Source organism: Callospermophilus lateralis, chromosome 15 (assembly GCF_048772815.1).
Source record: "Callospermophilus lateralis isolate mCalLat2 chromosome 15, mCalLat2.hap1, whole genome shotgun sequence".
NCBI lineage: Eukaryota > Metazoa > Chordata > Mammalia > Rodentia > Sciuridae > Callospermophilus > Callospermophilus lateralis.
In genome coordinates this window covers 40,261,432-40,281,301 of record NC_135319.1, presented here as the reverse complement: position 1 = coordinate 40,281,301, position 19,870 = coordinate 40,261,432, and the positions used below count along the sequence as shown (strand labels likewise).

The 19,870-nt window shown below is 34.1% G+C and overlaps 1 protein-coding gene and 1 non-coding gene across 2 annotated transcripts in view; one reads left to right on the top strand and one right to left on the bottom strand.

Moving 5' to 3' along the window:
- The window catches only part of Ctnna3 (catenin alpha 3), a 1,643,966-nt gene that overhangs the window by 118,979 nt on the left and 1,505,117 nt on the right, over positions 1-19,870 (top strand). The window contains exon 5 of the mRNA XM_076834267.1: positions 6,333-6,452. Coding sequence (XP_076690382.1) covers positions 6,333-6,452 — 120 coding nt within the window. The remainder of the gene's footprint in view (positions 1-6,332; positions 6,453-19,870) is intronic.
- LOC143381688 (U6 spliceosomal RNA) lies at positions 14,737-14,840 on the bottom strand. The gene has a single exon (XR_013088861.1). It is a non-coding gene; the product is annotated as a U6 spliceosomal RNA (small nuclear RNA).

Here is a 19,870-nt window from a genome sequence, read left to right as displayed (position 1 = left end):
TATTTTTTCCTTCCTTTTACCTTCAGCCTGTGAGTGTCCTTACCTATGAGATGAGTCTCTTGCAAACAGCATATGGTTGGATTTTTTAAAATCCATTCTCTTAATCTACATTTTTTAACTGGGGAGTTGTGACCATTTCTATTCAGTGTTATTATGGTTATGTGCTTGTGGTTTGCTGTATTTAATTCTGTTTTGGTTTTCATTTAGTTTGTCTTCTATTGATTGTCATTCATTTGAGAGTTTGGGATTTGTTTTTGGGATTCTCTATGTATAATTTATCTTTAAGTATTCTGTATAGTGCTGGCTTAGTATTCTTTTTGTTAATCCTTATCATGGAAGGTTTGTAATTCCCCTTTGAATGTTAAAGAGAGCTTGCTGAGTACAGCAATCTTGGTTGGCAATTGTTTTCTTTTAGAGCTTGAAATATCTTATTCCATGCTCCTCTTGGTATTTATTAATTTATTAATTGGGTTATTTTTTTGGTGCTAAGTTTTTAAAGTTCTTTATATATTCCACATATTAATCCTCTGTCAGAAGAGTAACTAGCAAAACTTTTCTCCCATTCTATGGGTTCTGTCTTCACATTACTTTTAAAATTTGTTCTTTTTAAATATACATGACAGTAGAGTATAAGGAAAATAAAAGAGACACAGAGACAAGATGCAGAGGCAGAGAGGCCAAACTGTCAAGCTTTATTTATATCAATAGGTTACTTCATGGTCATTAGTGCCATAACTACATTATTGTTTGGTGTTCCTTTATTTCCAGGAGCTGAATGTCTGAAATCAAGGTCCAGGCTGATAAGACTCTAGCACAGAGCCTCTTCATGAAAGATATTACCATAAACTAGATACTGCAACTGTATTGGTTATCTTACTAGCTTCTAGGAGAAACTGCCCAGAATTCCAAGCCTGGTAAACAGAGTGCCAGTTACCCCCCGGGGAATTTGCTCACCAGAGGAATGCTTCCTCGTATATTTCCATTGTCTGAATCTCTACAGTAGAGTATATTTGGACATATTATACATACATGGAATATAATTTATTCTAATTAGGATATCATTCTTGTAGTTGTACACGATGTGAAATTTCACTGGTTGTGTATTCATATATGAACATAGGAAAGTTATGTCCAATTCATTCTACTGTCTTTCCTATTCCTGTCCCCCCATCCTACCCTTCATTCCCCTTTATCTAACACAATGAACTTCTCTTCCCCTCTTGCTGTGTATACACTAATCAGAACATTTGGCTGTTGGGTTTTTGATATTGGCTAATTTCACTTAGCATGATAGTCTCCATGTCCATCCATTTATTGGCAAATTTTGTTCTTCCTTGTGGTTGAGCAATATTCCATTGTGTATATATACTACGTTTTCTTTATCTATTCATCTGTTGAAGGGCACCTAAGCTATTGTGAATTCAGCTGCTATAAACATTGATGTGACCACATCACTGTAGTATGCTGATTTTTAAGTCCTTTGTGTATATAGGGTCAAATTGTGGCTCTGTTCCAAGTTTTCTGAGGAATCTCCATACTGCTTTCCAGAGTGGTATACCAGGTTTTCAGTCCTACCAGCAATATACGAGTGAACTTTTTCCCCCACATGCTCTCCAACATTTATTGTTACCTGCATTCCTGATAATTGCCATTCTGACTGGAGTGAGATGGAATCTTAGTGTAATTTTAATTTACATTTCTCTAATTGCTAGAGATGTTGAACATTTTTTCATATATATGTTGATCAATTGTATTTCTTCTTCTGTGAAGTGTCTGTTTGGTTCCTTTGCCCATTTATTGACTGGGTTATTTGTTTTTCTAGTATTAAGTTTTTTGAGTTCTTTATATATCCAGGAGATTAATGCTCTATCTGAGGTGCAGGTGGCAAAGATTTTCTCCTGTTCTGCAGGCTTTCTCTTTGTGTTCTTGCTTGTTTCCTTTGCTGTGAAGAAGCTTTTTAGTTTGATACAATACCATTTATTGATTCTTGATTTCTTGTACTTTAGGAGTCTTATTGAGGAATTTGTTTCCTAAGCTAACATGATAGAGATTTGGGCCTACATTTTCTTCTAATAGGCACAAGGTCTCTGGTCTAGTGCCTAGATCCTTGATTCACTTTGAGTTGATTTTTGGGCAGGGTGAGAGATAGGGGTCTAATTTCATTTTATTACATATGGATTCCCAGTTTCCCCAGCATCATTTGTTGAAGAGGCTATCTTTTGTCCAATGTATGTTTATGGTGCCTTTGTCTAGTATGAGATAACTGTATTTATGTGGGTGTGTCTCTGTGTCTTCTATTCTGTTCCATTGGTCTACCAGTCTGTTTTTGTGTCAATGCTATGCCTTTTTTGTTACTATAGCTCTGTAGTATATATTCTTTTAATTTATTTTTGAGGTATGAACTAAGCATGGAAGGATGGGCCTTGGGAAGAGTCCTACCTTTTTATTTTGTTGCTTACTGAGTAGAAGTTTGGGGTTTAAGACTTCCCAACTTCCCTTCTTGGGAGATTGGTGTGGGCTGGTTGGGTTGTAGGCAGGGTGGTGAAGTGGCTGGCTGGGCCAGGTGGTATAGTGGCTTGTTGGGCAGGCCTAGCCAGTGTACACTGGGCAGGCTAGCAGCAAAGCTTCAAGCTGGGTGGGCCTAGGGGAGAAGTGGCTTGCTGGGTCAGGTTCGCCTGGCTGCAAAGTTGTGGGCCAGGCAGGCTGGACTATGATTGGGTGGTTATGTCTGGTGGCCTATGTGGCCTGGGCCTGGTGGATCAGGGCCAAGAGATGGGCCTTGTTTGCCACAAAAAGCTGTGGGCAGATGGGCAGAACTGGCAGTGAAGTGGTGGCCTGGCAGGTTGGGTTATGGGCCTGTGGCAAAGCTGTGGGCCTAGTAGGCAGAGTGGTGAGCTAGGTGGGAGGCCAGAGCATTGGGGGATGGAGGGTGGGGGGCTCGGGCAGATGCTGGACTGGTACTAGACCTGGTGGGCACTGGGGACCCAGGGACCCAGTGGGGTGCTAGTCCAAGGAGGGCCCCAGTGACTGAGATGGTCCTGGGACCTAGCAGGTGCCAGTCTGGGTGGGTCCTGGGAACTCAGTGGGTGCCAGACTGGGTGCCAGTTGCTGGGACTGCTTAGCTGGGCAAATTGAGAGCCATGTGCCCCCATACCCACTCTTCCAACTTCCTAACTCACTGTAGCTAGCCTTGTTAGCTCCTGAGAGCCTCAGGATTCACAGGGTTGGGGAGAGACGAGTTCTCTGGCATATCCAATTTGTGTTTCCCCTGGGAAAATGCTTTTAGTTTCTGATTTCCCATGGGCTTATTAGTCGCAGTTAAGTCTTCATGCGACATAGCTGTGAACTCAGATCTGGGTTTCCAGTTCCTGCTTGTGCTGCTAAACTGTAGTTCCAAGGTGGCTCCTGGGTTGGCTCTCTGCTGACAGAGATAAACTCAGGGCAACCTTTTTTTAGATCTGTTTAATGAATTGAAGTCTGTGGTTCAGCTAGGGCAGACTTCCCCTCCAGTCTCAGGATTTTTCACTCTAAGCTTCAGGGAGAAGCAGTATTCCCATTGCTTGATTTCTGGTTAGCCAAACTTGGAGAAATGCTGCCTCACTCTAATCTGCCATCTTGTCCCTCCTCTTCACTGTCTTGATTGTTTACTTTGCTGTGCAGAAACTTTTTATTTGATTCCATTCCATTTATTAACTCTTGGCATTATTTCCTGAGCTTTAGGGGTCCTTTTGAGAGTTGTTGCCTCTGCCTATATGCTGGAGTATTGACCCTACATTTTCTTTTAGGAGTTGTATATTTCAACCAATCTTCATTTTACTATCTGTGCTTCAGCTTCATCTGCAAAGGAAAACTATTGCTTTTATCTTTAGTACTTCAAATGTGTACGTGGGTAGTTTTGGATGGGGTGTGTTTAATAGGAATCTAACTCAAAGTTATAGTGCAGATTTTGTATGACATCTCCTTGTCAATTATTTGTTATTTTAAGTTAAAGTAATCTACTTAAATGAATGAATTATTGTAGTTTTTGAGCTCTTTAGTATCAATAAATGAAAGCTATAAGTCCTGATAAACAAAACAGTTCAAGCTAAAATCTCCCCATTATGCAAACTCCAACCTTTAGTTAAAATACTCTCAATGATGATGTATTATTGGATTTTCTTCCTTTTTTTCTTTGACCATGGTAAATTATCTGAAAGTATTTTTTTTTGTGTGTGTGTGTGTGTTTGTATATGTTTCTTATTTTGAACTCTTAGAAGCATATTTCCTCTAAAGTTCTCATTTGGAGTTATATAAAGCTCAAAGAGAAATGTGAAGAAGAAATATTTAAGAAGTAGAGCTAATATTTCTTAGTCTCTAAGAAATAAGTACAAGGGATAAAAAATGCTTTAGAATTAAATGGATTAGTTGGTAAAATATCTTGTATTAATTAAAAGATAAAATTACTTAAATTCTTTAAAATCTTAGATCTGGAATTATTTTTATTTAAACATAGAAGAGAACAAGAAATGGGCAAGGCACAGAAATGATTATAAAGCATGATAAATATTTAATATAAAGGTTAATAAATTATTTTGAAAAGAACTTGTTTGTTGTGTTACAAGAGAGGGAAAATGATCAGGTTTTCCCTATATTGAAACTGATAGGTAGACTCTAGATAGACTTTTTCAGACTGTGAAAAGTCTGCCTATTCTTTGTTGTCCAATTCAGATTCCCTGATGTCTTCTATATCTGTCCTCTGTCCCTCAATCAGGCTCACTGGGTTTTTTGAATTTTCACTGCATGCTACTTTTATCTCTGTTTTGCACTGTCTTTACTACTTTGCCTTGTGTTAGATTTAATGGTAGGGTAGAAAAAGCATAGACATTGTAGTAAAACCCTTGTTCAATCGAACTTTCTGAGTCCCAGTTTACTCACTTGTAGATGGGAATAGAAATAGAATTCTGGTCATTCTTGTGAGGAGTAATTTGGAAAGCACAAACTACCTGGGGCTAAATAGGCATTCAATAAATGTCAGTGTCCTTCCCATTTCTAAGTTTCATGTCTAGTTTCCCCTCTAATCTGTAAATTCCTTTAGGGTAGGAAATCTTATATTCATTGTGCCTTGAGCAGAGTAGGTTATAAATGATTATTTATTGATTATATTTTGCTGTTCTACTATGGAGGCTTAGTTCTGTAGTGTTATTTTCTATTTCTTTTTCCTCTATCATCTTGGATTGAGATGAACATGTTGCTTTCATGAAATTGAGAATTTAATTTCATAGAATGCCATTTTAATATGACTTATTCCATAGATATATACAGTAAGGGTCAATTTATTTCCTTGGAAATTTAAATGTATTCTATAAAATCTCATTATCCTGTCTTATGGCATCATAGTCACAGTGGAATTTTGGTGTGTTTAAGATGGTGAAGTCTTTATCTGTGGAAGTCTATGTAATAACACGGAACATGGGAAATAAATGACATAAGGAAAGAGCAAATCCCAAACATCTTTCAAATTATATTACTTGACATTTTCAATCACTAACCCTACAAAGTGTGTTCTAATTTACTAAAATAAACCAGGAATTCAATTTCTTGTGAGCTCCCTTTGCTTAATTAATTATTAGTAGCAGACAGTATTCTGTGATCTATGTAATTTGTCACCTTTGTATTTATCTAGTATCTGATTTAAAAATGAACAAGATCATTCTGATTCAGCAGAACTGACTTCATAACTCATCTGTGTTATAGAATGAATAAGTTTTGCTGAACATGTCACATATGCTTTGATCATCAAAATATTAGTTTTCCTTCTCAAAATATAGTCTCTGAGAGATATTCTTTTCTGAAGTTTGCTGGATGACCTATTCTACATAGATTTTCTACAGAGGCAAGTCAGACCTCATTCCATTACAGCAAAATAGCATTCAAGCAGCTACCTTTATATGATTTTTTTCCCTTAACTAGAATGTTAAAGCTCTTTTAATGCTTCCTCGTTATGAGTTGGAATTATTCATTCATTATGATGTTTTTCTTTAAAATAACAGCAATGTATCCTAAAACATGGAAGTTTTTTTTAAATAAAAGCATGCTTTTTTTGTTAGAGTGAGGACTAACAGGCTTATCATTTATGCAATAACATTGTTTGTACTTAGAATGCAGTTATTAACTCTTTATAATTGTCCCTAATTATTTCACCAAAAGATAATTATATAGCATTTGTTATCTGTACATTATAGATATAGATAGGAAAAACTGAGGCTCATTATTGACTCTCTGTGTTAGCTATCTGGGAAACTGAGAAAAATGTGCTGTTATCCTAATGATGTGCTTTCTTTTTTCATTTTCAGTTTCAAAGAACACTTGAGTGTCTTAAAAATGTTTCCAACAAATCTGACCTTCAGAAAACCTACCAGAAGCTTGGGAAGGAGCTGGAAGATCTGGATTATTTGGCTTTCAAACGTCAGCAGGTAGGAGTCAATACCTTCCTTTGTAGAAGTGGTAGACACTTTAGGATTCCTGTTGTCTTTCTTGTCAGAGGGGCAGGGAAGTCTGGGGAGATATACCTTCTAATGGTTGGGGTAGAAATAGCTTGTGCTGATCTGATCTGCTGTGTTCACACAACTTCATGCAGTGTTCAGTGTGGTCCTTATTTTTAGATGTGTACGATAGGGATTTCCACATGTGTTCTTGTACCTCTTTTAAAGAAAATTCCTGCTGGTTTGTGAAAGTCTAGCTACCCTTTGACTGATGCCTCAGTTCGCTTGGTCAGATGGCTTTTATAATTGCCATGGCATACCTGAAAAGGAAAATCACTCAAAGACCAGGAAAAGGCTGTGCGTATACATAAAGAACTAAGTAAAAATGTCATAAATCTGCCAAAACATGAGTTGATTTTTAGTTTTCTTTTTTAATTTCTGAATATGAGTTAACATTTACAAATGTGGAAGGTTAAAGGAAAATATACTTAACATAATTAATGAACACATTTTTTTGCCTCCTGTATAGATCTTAAGACAAATCCAAAACAAAAATAAACTACAAGGTTTCTTTGAGAGTTGATGTTTTATAAAATTAATATTCACAATGATTACTTTTTGTGGGTTTTGGAGGTATTGTCACAGTAGATAACCATTCTTCCCATCTAGATCTTCTTGAGTTTCTTTACAGCCACTAGGTGTCAGGATTGTCAAGGTTTTTCTTTGGTCAAATGTTTATTCTGATCAGGACAGACAGTGAGAAGTTTAAATTAGGTTGCATGAAATTTGGGAATGTGCTCAGTGATAGATGGCATCTAGAAAAATGACTATATAACTGACTTGCATGGTCAGCCACTGAATCTTTCACTTAAGAATATTTTCTGTTAGTGTGGTAAAGGGTGTGACATTCTTGCCGTTGTCTAATTCACAAGTGTTAGAGTGTTTCAATTGGGGTTTTCAAAGCAGGACTTCCTATATTTTGTTAAACCTTATTAATTAAACATGATATGGTTTAGAAATATTAGCCTGAGAAAAGAATTGTGTGTTAGGTTTTTGCTCTATCTTAGAGGTTATGTGGACATTTAACCTTTTTTTCATCATTTCCTAGGTGAGATATATATATATATATATATATATATATATATATATATATATATATATATATATATATATATATATATTACAGAATGTTCCAGGGTAAATGAATAATCTCTACACATACTTTAATTTATATGAAAAATGATACAATACTAATTCATTATATTTTTTTTGAAGAAATCAATGCTGGTCCATGTATTACCATGCATAGCAGAAGTAGTCACAGTTACTGAGAGCTACTACAGTAAGTTCCCAGATGCTGCTGCTTAAAATTCACTCTGTGAGTCACTACTCTGGCCTATGCAATTTTTAATACAGTTTTGTATCCAAGATCATATTTTACCACCAAGGGGTATTTAAGTTGGCAGGCAATAGTTACTGTCCTCTTCTTTATCCTTTCTCTTTAACACATTTTTAGTGATTAGATTTTTACATTAGCTAATTGTGAATTTGGAAAAAGGTGAATATTTCAAGGGCAGAAGAGTAGAACTCTTGCTGAATGGCATTGAGGGTACATAAGTAAACTGCACGTGCATGAGGAAATAGGGACATGTGTAGTGTTTATACATGTATATATAAATCTTATATGCTTTTTAATTAAATGACAACTATATGTCACATAATAGGACTAAAATATTAATTTACTAAATATTTACAATGATATAATGGGATTAGTTTTATTAGAACCAGTTTACAGATGAGCAAAGTATTGATAGAGTTAAATAACTCTTATTGTTGTTGGGATAATAAGGCATGAAGCCAATTCAAACCTGGAGTGTCATCTATCCTAGATGTGCAGTGTTCAAAGAGTCAGAACATCAACTGTTCTTTGACTTATTGGAATTTGTCTTTTCTCTCCCGACCAATTCTTTTAAAACTTCAAAAACCTATTAAACACATAGTAGAAATTGTTTTTCTCCTACTGGAAAAGATACAGGTCTCTGTAAAATTGCTAATTCAACAAGAAAGTTTCTTTGTTATATGGCAGATTCTTTGTACTATGAATTAGTCATGGGTCATTTCTAGTCAGATCATATTTATCATTCTTTGTTGTAGCAGAATGTAAGCTGTTTAAGGACAGAGACTTGTTAGTTTCATGATCTTCAGTGCTGTATCCTCTCTAGGCTCACATGTCTGACTCATGGCAAATAATAAATATTATTGGTGGTTGTATTCCTATGAATGAAGAAGCAGCCAAAATTTTATCCTCAGATCATAGGCAACTACAACCAATGTATTTGTTTCACTTTTAAAATTTAGAAGGGCATTAGCTCTGAGCTTTCTGTATGCCAAAGGCTAACAGAGTGCTCTCTGCATTGTTTTATTTTAGGTTTTCTTCTAACATATTTAATTTATCTATTTACTTCTTCCAAGAAACAGAAAATGCCAATGTTATCTTAGCTCTGAATTATATATATTTCATATATAATTTGTATATAATTATGTATATACAGTTTTGTGTAATTATATATTTGTATGTATGTGTGTGTGTAAATATATATATATGTTTTTTTTTTTTTCAGTGCTGGGGATTGAACCCAGGGCTCATGTATGTGAGGCAGACACTCTACTTCTGAGCTATATAACTCAACTTCTTTTTGAATAATTTCTTTCCCAGCACCAGATAGATCCCTGGAGTACTTTGCTTCATTAAGCTTTTTTTTTTTTTTTTTTAAGTTACTGTTTTTCTTGTTTAAGCATGAACTTAAGCTAGTCCTTGGGTCAGGGCACAAGCATCTCTATAGTTTCCTCCTTTAAAAAAGACTAATGTTCAAAATAGCTTTGGTTGGAAAAAGTGAGAGAAGAGGCTGTGATAGATGAGGGAGTGGGTGTCCAGAGACTAGTTAGCCTGAAAGAAATGAATGACAAAGCAGAATTAACATGAAAATCTTGAAGCTCTTTCAATTCTCACTACTTGGAGATACAATCTTGGAGTTTATCTGCTTTGACTGTTTGGTTTTTATCCTCCTGCTTGGTGCTACAAAGGAATGAAAATAGTAATCTCCAGCTATTATAGAGATTCCAGACCTATGTATTAATTTGAGAAGTTATAAATCAAAATGTTTTCTTGGGGGCTTTCATTCTGTAGAGTAAAATAAAATAAGATTTGATAATCTAGACTCTAATTTAATTCTTCCTCTCTTCTTCTACCCTTAATACTTATAATAATATTATAAAACACATCCCATTTCCAGAGGCTTCTAAAGTTCTTTGATATAAATTAAAGTTGACATATTGAGTTGAACATGATATAGACTGAAGCAAATTTAAAACATTGTTTGAAAATTAAAATACTGTGCTTCAGGTACACACCCATTTTCAAACATATCATATATTGCCAATTCTTCTCTCCCTGATCATGGACTATTGTTCTTGCCTTCTGACCTTTGTATAACATTTATATAACTTGGTATTAAGAGTACACAGTCTCTTTCTATTTGTTTATTTAACTACTAATTTTCCTTCAAAGTTAAACTGAAGTCTTTCTCCTTCCTGACCCCACACCCTGTGACCTCTAGCCAATATGTAAACTCTTCATTCTTTTTTTTTTTAATCCACTTTTAGCTTTTATCTGTGTCTTACAGTTTTTAACAGTTTAGCATCTGATTGATGATATACTCACTGAGAATACATGTAGTGTAAAAGTTAGAATGTGGGCTTCATGGTTAGCCAAAGCTAGTTGTACTGTTTGTACTCCCTTGGGCACCAAGTTTCTACATATAAAACACAAAGAAGATAACTCCTAATTTATAGCATGTTCTGAAAAAAGATTATATACAAAGTATAAAGTAAGTCCTTTAAAGTGTACAAAGAACTTGGCAAAGCACCTAATGTGGGAGCTATCATAATGTTGTTTTGAGTTATTCTCAAAAGCCTTTTTCCTAAATAGTGTATAATTTCTATAAGGATATTTTCTCTCTTTTATATAAGTTTGTACTACACATAAGGTTCAGTGCTGTTCTGCACATATAGGACTAAGTGTTTTTGAATATCTGTAGTCTAGTAGTTGGTGATCTGTTCTAGAAAAAATGATATGTCTCAAGAAGGAAATCGCAACATTTGGTTCTAATAAGTGTCTACAAAGACCTCTCTTGATGGACAGTGAAATGAAAGGCCCACATTCTTGTGCCATGGCAATCCGTGGGGGAAATAGGGTCTTAGACCCAATATTTTTGCCAAAGTCCAACTTGTAATAATTACATCCTATGTATCTAGACTTCCTTTGTTCTTCCAGATGGTATTGTTCAGAACAATTTGATCCTTACTTTAGTGATGATGTTTAGGAAAGAACAACTGTTTTTTTTTTTCTTTTACTAGACTGGATAGGAGTTGCCCCTTGGATAATTCCAAGACCAGAAGTGTCTATAATACCTTGTAGAATAGGAATTGAATTTAAAATAAAGCCTTATCAATGAAGAAAAGTAGAAATAAATTATCTGCAACTTATTTAGTGAAAATGAGTGCAGGTCTATATCCTTCAATTGAAAAATTTTGCTTCTTTCGTTTTGTATTTTTAACAATAGGCATCTTAGCAGGTGTGAAAGAAGAGACAAGAGTTGGTGATGATAGGGAGAAAAGGGTATCTTTTTACACTGTTGGTGGTAATGTAAATTGGTATAGTCAATATGGAAAACAGTATGAAAGTTCCTCAAAAAATTAATAATAGAATTACCATATGATCTAGCAATCCCACTTCTGGGCGTATATCCAAAGGAAATGAAATCAGTATCTTGAAGAGATAACTGTACTCCGATATTAATTGTAGCACTATTCACGATAGCTAAGATATGGAAACAAATTGTTTTTTGATGAATAGATAAAAATTATATTATGCATATATTATAATATATTTTATATATAATAGAATATGTTTAGTAAGCCTCAGAAAAGAAGGGAATACATCCATTTGTGATAATATGGATGAATCTAGAGAACATTGTATTAAGTGAAATAAGCCAGACAGCCAGAGTGTGGTGGCACATACCTGCAATCCCAGTAGCTGAGGAGGCTGAGACAGGAGAATTATGAGCTCAAAGCCAGCTTCAGCAACAGTGAGGCACTAAGCAACTCAGTGAGACTCTGTCTCAAAATAAAATACAAAATAGGGGTGGGGATGTGGCTCAGTGGCTGAGTGTCCCTGGTAACTCCCTCCCCCTGCCAAAAAAGATATAAGTCAGACAGAGAAAGACAAAGATTGCATAATCACACTTATGTTCAGAATCCCACCCCCCGCAAAAAAAAAAGTCAAACTCACAGAAGCAGAGAATAAAATGAGTTGGGGGTTAGGAAAGTAAGGAGACGTTTGTCAAAGGGTACAGATTTTCAATTATAAGATGATTTAAGTTCTGGGGAATCTAATGTTCAGCATGGATGGTGATATGATATGTATATTGTATAAATGTATATATAATTTCAAGTAATTTATATTTCTTGAATATATTCAACGTTTGTCAGTTAAATATTTAAAATTAAAAAACAAATAAAAAACTCCAGGTGGATAATGCCTGAACACATAGAAAACAATCCTAAGCTTATCCTGGAACTCAAGAACTCTGAGGATACAACAACTATGTAGAAATCCTGTGAAAACAGTGCTTAGCAAAACAAAACTGCATAGCACTAGGCCTGATGTTGATGTATTATAGCATATAGAGAAGAAGAAATTGATAAATTTCAGTAGTAATCTTCTACCAAGTAAAGTCTTATAGCAAGAAAAATGTCATGCATCAGGTAGGATAAGGGGATATGCAAGAATATTGCCCCGGGAGTTGCTCATCTGAAAGGACAATGTAAGGTAGAACTAACTTTCCATTGGCATTAACATTAAAATGTAGATTGTAAATGTATTTTACTTAAGACCTTTCAAAATAAGAAACATATAATTTGGAGATAATAGAGAATCTATCTAAAGAGAAGTGTAATTGGAAGCTGGACTGAATGAGCACTAAGGGGAGATGCTAAGCTTCTAGAACAATGGCTCTGTAGCTGTATATTCACATCAGTGGCCTGTGGTAGATGAAATATGTTAATTGCTCAATTGGGAGAAGATCCTTCCCTTCCTTGCTCTGTAATTAATCCAACTCTCTTGAAAGAGTTTTGATTCAATTATTCCTTTTAAGAGTAAGTGAACCAAAGACTGCTAAAGTATTCACGTCTTAGATGGTATTATGTTTCTCATTTACTCAAGTAAAATGATTGTGCTGTTTTAAAATCTGTTTCTGAATATTTCAAAGCATTTCAGACATCATTTAAAAATTCATTGCACAGGTATTAAAACTGTTGAATTATAAAGTAGTGTGCTACACCAAAGCTCAAATAAACCCAGGCATGTTTTATGCTATTCACCATATATGCAATTCTATTTTTATTTGCTCATACAGAGTTGTTTGTCCAAAAGAGGGGAAAGGACTGTTGCATTTATTTTTCAGTTTTGTAATATGAAGAGAGAGAGAGAGAGAGAGAGAGAGAGAGAGAGAGAGAGAAGGTTTGATACATCAGTTAAGGTTATTCTGAGTTAGTAGCAGACCCCAAATTAATATTTACATTTCCTCTTATCGCAATAGCCATCAGACCATTTTCACTACTTCATAAACTGCAGATCCTTATAGATGATTGCTTTTTCTATAGTTAAAGTTTGAAGAAAGAAATCTTATGGATTTTTATGTAACAGCTTTATCCTTTATTTAAAAATGAATGATCAAAATGATGCATTATTAAACATTTGTTCTACTTCCAATATTTGATTTCCACTTTGAATAGTTCACAGTCATTACAAGTAGGTAGGTGTCTTGTATTAAATTAGTAAAGTAAAAACATTATAGAGACATATTTTAGTCTTCAGGTTTGCTATCCTGTTCCATCTGTTGTCTCTGGACTTCAGTTTCTTGGTGGCACTTGGGTAGAAAGCTGTTGAATCAAGCATATACTAGTTGGTTTTCTTGTACCAGAAAAGAGTGATTAATTTTTATAAAGTTGTTTACTGTATAATAGTTGCCTTGTGGGCAGCTTATAGTGGGGATTGTTTATTGAAATAGTTAATGCTTTGTTATAGGTTGTTTTAAAATTTACAATGCTGATAGAAATTTCAGAGGTGGTTAAAAGCTGGAACATTTGCATCAATATTGTGCTTATTTGTTCATGTCTTATATTGACATACCTAAGTCCCTGATTGTTGATAAAGATTGGTATTGAAAAGAAATACTATAGTTACAAAAGAGTTAATTCTGAAAGTGATATTCTCTAATATGTTTTATAGTAAATTTCAAGGGCAGAGTCCTAGTGATCTAAGGACCTCTTACCAGGCCTGATGTCTTAAAGGTTCCATTACCTCTCACATCACACTTGGGAACAGGCCTCCAATACATGAATCCTTGAGGGTAAAACCAGATTCAAGTTGTAGTACAATTTTTATGATAACATCTTTTAAAAATATCTTTATATTTATTTATTTATTTTATGTGGTGCTGAGGATCAAATTCAGGGCCTCATGTGTGCAAGGCAAATGCTCTATCACTGAGCTATAATCCAAGCCCTTATAATGTCTTTTACCACAAATTTTATTGTTCATTTTTCATCTTTATTGAAGTATAATTGACAAATAAAATTATTTTATTCTATGTGTTTAATGTGATATTTTGATATATTTGTGTATATATATGTGTGTGTGTTTACACATTGAAATGATTACTAAAATGAAGCTAATTACAATATTCATTAACCTGCACAGCTATTATTTTTGTGATACCAATATGTAAGATCTGTACTCTTAGCCTATTTCAAGTATATAATACTTTATATTAATTATAGTCTATACACTAGATATATACACTATATAACTAGAACTTGTTTATTTTATAAATGAAAGTTTGTATCCTTGAGCAGCATTTTCAATTTCCCACACCTCTTAGCAAATACTGCTCTACTCTCTGTTTCATAAGTTTTATATTTTTAGATTCCACATATAAGTGAAGTCATGCAATATTTTTCATTCTATGTCTGGCTTATCTAACTTAGTATAATGTCTTCTAAGTTCATTCATGTTATTACAAGTGGCAAGATTTCATTCTTTCAAATGATATTCTATTATATATACAATGTACCTTATTTTCTTTTTTTAATAGTTTTATAACTTTATTTATCAATCAGCTGTTATCTTTATTTATTTAGCAGTAAGTTCAAAAACATGGAAAGCTTCACAAATTTTCATGTCATCCTTGTGCAGGGGCCATGCTAATCTTTGTATGGTTCAAATTTTAGCATATGTGCTGCTGAAATGAGTACCAATATACCATATTTTAAAAATCCTTTTGTCTCTCAGTAGACTCTAAACTGTTTCCATGTCTTGGCTATTGTGAATAGTGTTATGGTGAACAAAGGAGTGTAGATATCACTTCAAAATACTGATTCATTTCCTTTGGATATAAACCTAGAAGGGAATTGCTAGATAAATGGTAGTTTATTTAAAATTTTTTTTTTCAATGCTGGGGATTGAACCCAGGGCTTCCTGTATGCTAGGAAAGTGTTCTACAACTGAGCTATGCCCAAACCCTTATTTTATTTTTTTTTAAAAACTTACATACAGTTTTTCATAATGACTATATCAACTTATATTTCTACCACCATGTGTAAGGATCTCCTTTTCTGCTCACCCTTGCCAACCTTTTTTATCTTTTGAACTTTTGGTAGTAGCCATCCCTACAGATGTATGGTAATGTCTTGTGTGTTTTTTTTTTCCATTTCCCTCATAATTGATGATGTACCTTTTTAGAATACTTCTTAGCTAAGTGTATGTCTTCCTTGGAAAAACATCTGTTTAGATTCTTTGCCCATTTTTGACTGGCTTATTTGGTTATTTTGATATTGACATGAATTCCTCATATATTTTTAATATCAACTCATCAGATAATATGGTATAAAAATATTTTCTCCCATTCTACGGGTTGCCTTTTTATTTAGTTGTTTGCTATACAGAAACTTTTTGGTTTGGTTTAGTCTCAATTTATTTTTACTTTTGTTGCCTATTTTCATATCAAAAAAATATTTGCCAGTAGCAATGTCATAGAGATTTTCCCCTTGGTTTTCATATAGAAGTTTTATGGTTTCAGATCTCATATTTAAACCTTGAATGCATTTAGGTAATTTTTCTGTATAATGCAAAATAAGAATAGAATTTCTTTTATATTCTTTTCTTGCTTCTTTCTTTTTTTTTTTTTAACATGTGGGCAGTGGACATCCAGTTTTCTCAGTCCCATTTATTGAGGAAACCATCTTTTCTTCCTCCTAGATTCTTGGAAACTTTGTTGAAGATTAGTTAATAATACATATGTGGGTGCATTTCTGGGTTTTCTGTTGTGGTTCCTTGATTCGTGTGTATGTTTTTTCATGCCCGTGTCATGCTATTTTGTTTACTGTAGCTTTATAATATAATTTGAAGTCAGAAAGTGTGATGCCTCCAGTTTTATTCTTGTTCAAGATTCTCAAGATTCCTTAACCTGTTTGGAATCTTTTCTGGTTCCTTGAGAGCTTTAGGGTTTTTTTTTCTGTTTCTTTGAAAAATGACACTGACATTTTGGGAATTTTGCCATTGGAATAGGTATTTCATTGAGTCTATAGATTGCCTTTAGGTAGTGTGGACATTTTGACAATATTGATTTTATTGATCCATGATCATGGATTATCTATTCATTTATTTGGGTCTTCTTCAATTTCTTTAATCAGAGATGATAGTTTTCAGTGTATAGAGCTTTTACCTCCTTAATTACATTAATCACATTTATTCCTATATGTTTTATTTTTTCTTAGTTATTGTAAATGAGATTATTTTCTTGCTTTCTGGTTTTGGTTTCTATTTAAGATAGTTCATTGTTAGTTTATAGTAATCCTACTGATTTTTGTGTCAATTTTATGTCCTATTTTACTAGACATAAATATTAGTTTTAACAGTGTTTTGGCAATATCATTAACATTTTCCATCTATAAGAACATGTCATCTCCACAGACAATTTAATTTCTTCTTTTCTGATTTGTATGACTTTTCTTTCTTTTCTTACCTAATTGCTCTAGGTAGGACTTCCAGTACAAAGTTGATAGAAGTGGCAAGAGTGAACATCCTTGTCTTGTTCCTGATCTTAGAGGGAAAGCTTTCAATTTTTTTACCACTGAGTTAAATGTTAGCTGTGAGTTTCTGTTATATGACTTTGATTGTGTTGAAATATATTCCTTCTGTATCTAATTTACTAAGAATTTTTAATCATAAAATGATGCTGAATTTGTCAGATGATTTTTCTGCATCTATTAATGTATTCATATGATTTTTTTAAAGAGAGAGAGAGAGAGAGAGAGAGAGAGAGAGAGAGAGAGAGAGAATTTTTTAATATTTATTTTTTAGTTTTCTGCAGACACAACATCTTTGTTTGCATGTGGTGCTGAGGTTCGAACTCGGGCCACATGCCTGCCAGGCGAGTGTGCTACTGCTTGAGCCACATCCCCAGCTCTATTCATATGATTTTTGTCTGTCACTCTGTTAATATGATATATCTTATCAATTGATTTATATATGTTAAAACATCCTTTTATCTCAGGGATGAATTCCACTTGATCATGGTAAATGATCTTTTAATGTGCTGTTGAATTGGATTTGTTAGTGTTTTGTTGAGGAGTTACATCTATGTTTATCAAGGATATTGTCCTATAATTTTTTGTGTGTGTATGTTCTCTTCTGGCTTTGGTATCAGGGTAATGCTGACTTTGTGAAATGAAATTGGAAGTAGCCCCCTCCTCTTTAATATTTTGGAAGAGTTTTGAGAAGGATTTGTATTAGTTCTTTGATTTTTTTTTTTTTTTTTTTTTTTTAGAATTCAGCAGTGAAGCCATCAGATCCTAGGCTCTTTGATGGGAGACTTTTTATTATTGATTCTATCTTCTTACTTATTGGTCTCATCAGATTTTCTGTTTTTGCATTATTAAATCTTGGTAAGTTGTATATATCTAGGAATTTTACCATCTATTCTAGATTGTCCAATTTATTGGCATATAACTAACCTTTCATTACAGTGTTATGATATCTTTTGATTGTATCAGTTCTGTTGTCTCCTCATTCATTTCTGGTTTTATTTATTTAAATATTCATTTTTTTCTTTTTTATTTAATTGATTTTTTAAAAAATACATGACAGCGGAATGCATTACAATTCTTATTACACATACAGAGCACAATTTTTTATATCTTTGTATATAAAGTATGTTCATACCAATTCATGTCTTTATACATATACTTTGGTTTTTTTTGCATTACAATTCTTATTACACATATATACCCCGATTTTTCATATCTCTGTATATGAAGTAGGTTGAGACCCAATTTGTGTCATCATACATGTACTTTGGATAATGATGTCCATCACATTCCTCCATCCTTGCTAATTCCCTGCCTCCTCCCTTCCCTTCCCACCCCTCTTCCCTATCTAGAATTCATCTATTCCTCCTTGCTCCCCCCTCCCTAACCCACTATGAGTCAGCCTCCTTATATCAGAGAAAACATTTGGCATTTGTTTTATTGGGATTGGCTAACTTCACTTAGCATTATCTTCTCCAACGCCATCCATTTACCTGCAAATGTCATGATTTTATTCTCTTCTATTGCTGAGTAATATTCCATTGTATATATATGCCACATGTTTTTAAATCTATTCATCCACTGAAGGGCATCTATGTTGGCGCCACAGTTTAGCTATTGTGAATTGTGTTGCTATAAACATTGGCTGTGTCCCTGTAGTATGCTGTTTTTAAGTCTTTTGGGATAGTCTGAGGAGAGGGATAGTTGGGGCATATGGTGGTTCCATTCCCAGCTTTCCAAGGAATCTCCGTACTGCTTTCCATATTGACTGTACCAATTTGTAGTCCCACTAGCAATGTATGAGTGTTCCTTTCCCACCACATCCCCGCCAACACTTATTGTTGTTTGTTTTCATGATAGCTGCCACTCTGACTGGAGTGAGATGATATCTTAGAGTAGTTTTGATTTGCATTTCTCTGATTGCTAGAGATGATGAACATTTTTTCATGTATTTGTTGACTGAGTGTATATCTTCTTCTGAGAAGTGTCTGTTCAGGTCCTTGGCCCATTTGTTGATTGGGCTATTTGTTTTTTTGGTGTTTAGCTTTTTGAGTTCTTTATATACCTCAGCGATTAGCTCTATCTGATTTTTGAGGAGCAAAAATTTGCTCTCAGGATGTAGGCTATCTGTTCACTTCACAGATTGTTTCTTTTGCTGAAAAGAAACTTTTTAGTTTGATTCCATCCCATTTATTGATTCTTGGTTTTAATTCTTGCACTATAGGAGTTTTATTAAGGAAGTTGGGGCTTAATCCCACATGATGAAGATTAGGGTCTACTTTTTCTTTTATTAGACACAGAGTCTCTAGTTTAGTTCCTAGGTCCTTGATCCATTTTGAGTTAAGTTTTGTGCAAGATGAGAAATAGGGGTTTAATTTCATTTTGTTGCATATGGATTTCCAGTTTTCACAGCACCATTTGTTAAAGAGGTTCTCTTTTCTCTAGTGCATGTTTTTGCACCTTTGTCTAACATAAGATAATTGTAATTTTGTGGATTAGTCTCTGTATTCTCTATTCTATACCATTTATCTACCAGTCTGTTTTGGTGCCAATTGTTACTATTGCTCTGTAGTATAGTTTAAGGTCTGGTATAGCGATGCTACCTGTTTTGCTCTTCCTGCTAAGGATTGCTTTAGCTATTCTGGTCTCTTATTTTTCCAGATGAATTTCATGATTGCTTTTTCTATTTCTATGAGGAATGCCATTGGGATTTTGATCAGAATTGCTTTAAATCTTTATAATGATTTTGGTAGTATGTTCATTTTGATAATATTAATTCTGCTATCCAAAAGCAAGGTAGATCTTTCTATCTTCTAAGGTCTTCCTTTATTTCTCTCCTTAGGGTTATATAGTTTTCATTGAATAGATCTTTCACCTCTTTCCTTAAGTTGATTTCCAAGTATCTTATTTTTTTTGAGGTTATTGTGAATGGGGTTGTTTTCCTCATTTCCTTCTCAGAGGATTTGTCACTGATGTACAGAAATGCCTTTGATTTATGAGTATTGATTTTATATCCTGCTACTTTGCTGAATTCATTTACTAGTTCTAGAAGTTTTCTGGAGGAATATTTTGGGTCTTCTAGGTATAGAATCATATCATCAGCAAATTGTGCTAATTTAAGTTCTTCTTTTACTATACATATCCCTTTGATTTCTTTCTTCTGTCTAATTGCTCTGGCCAGTGTTTCAAGAACTATG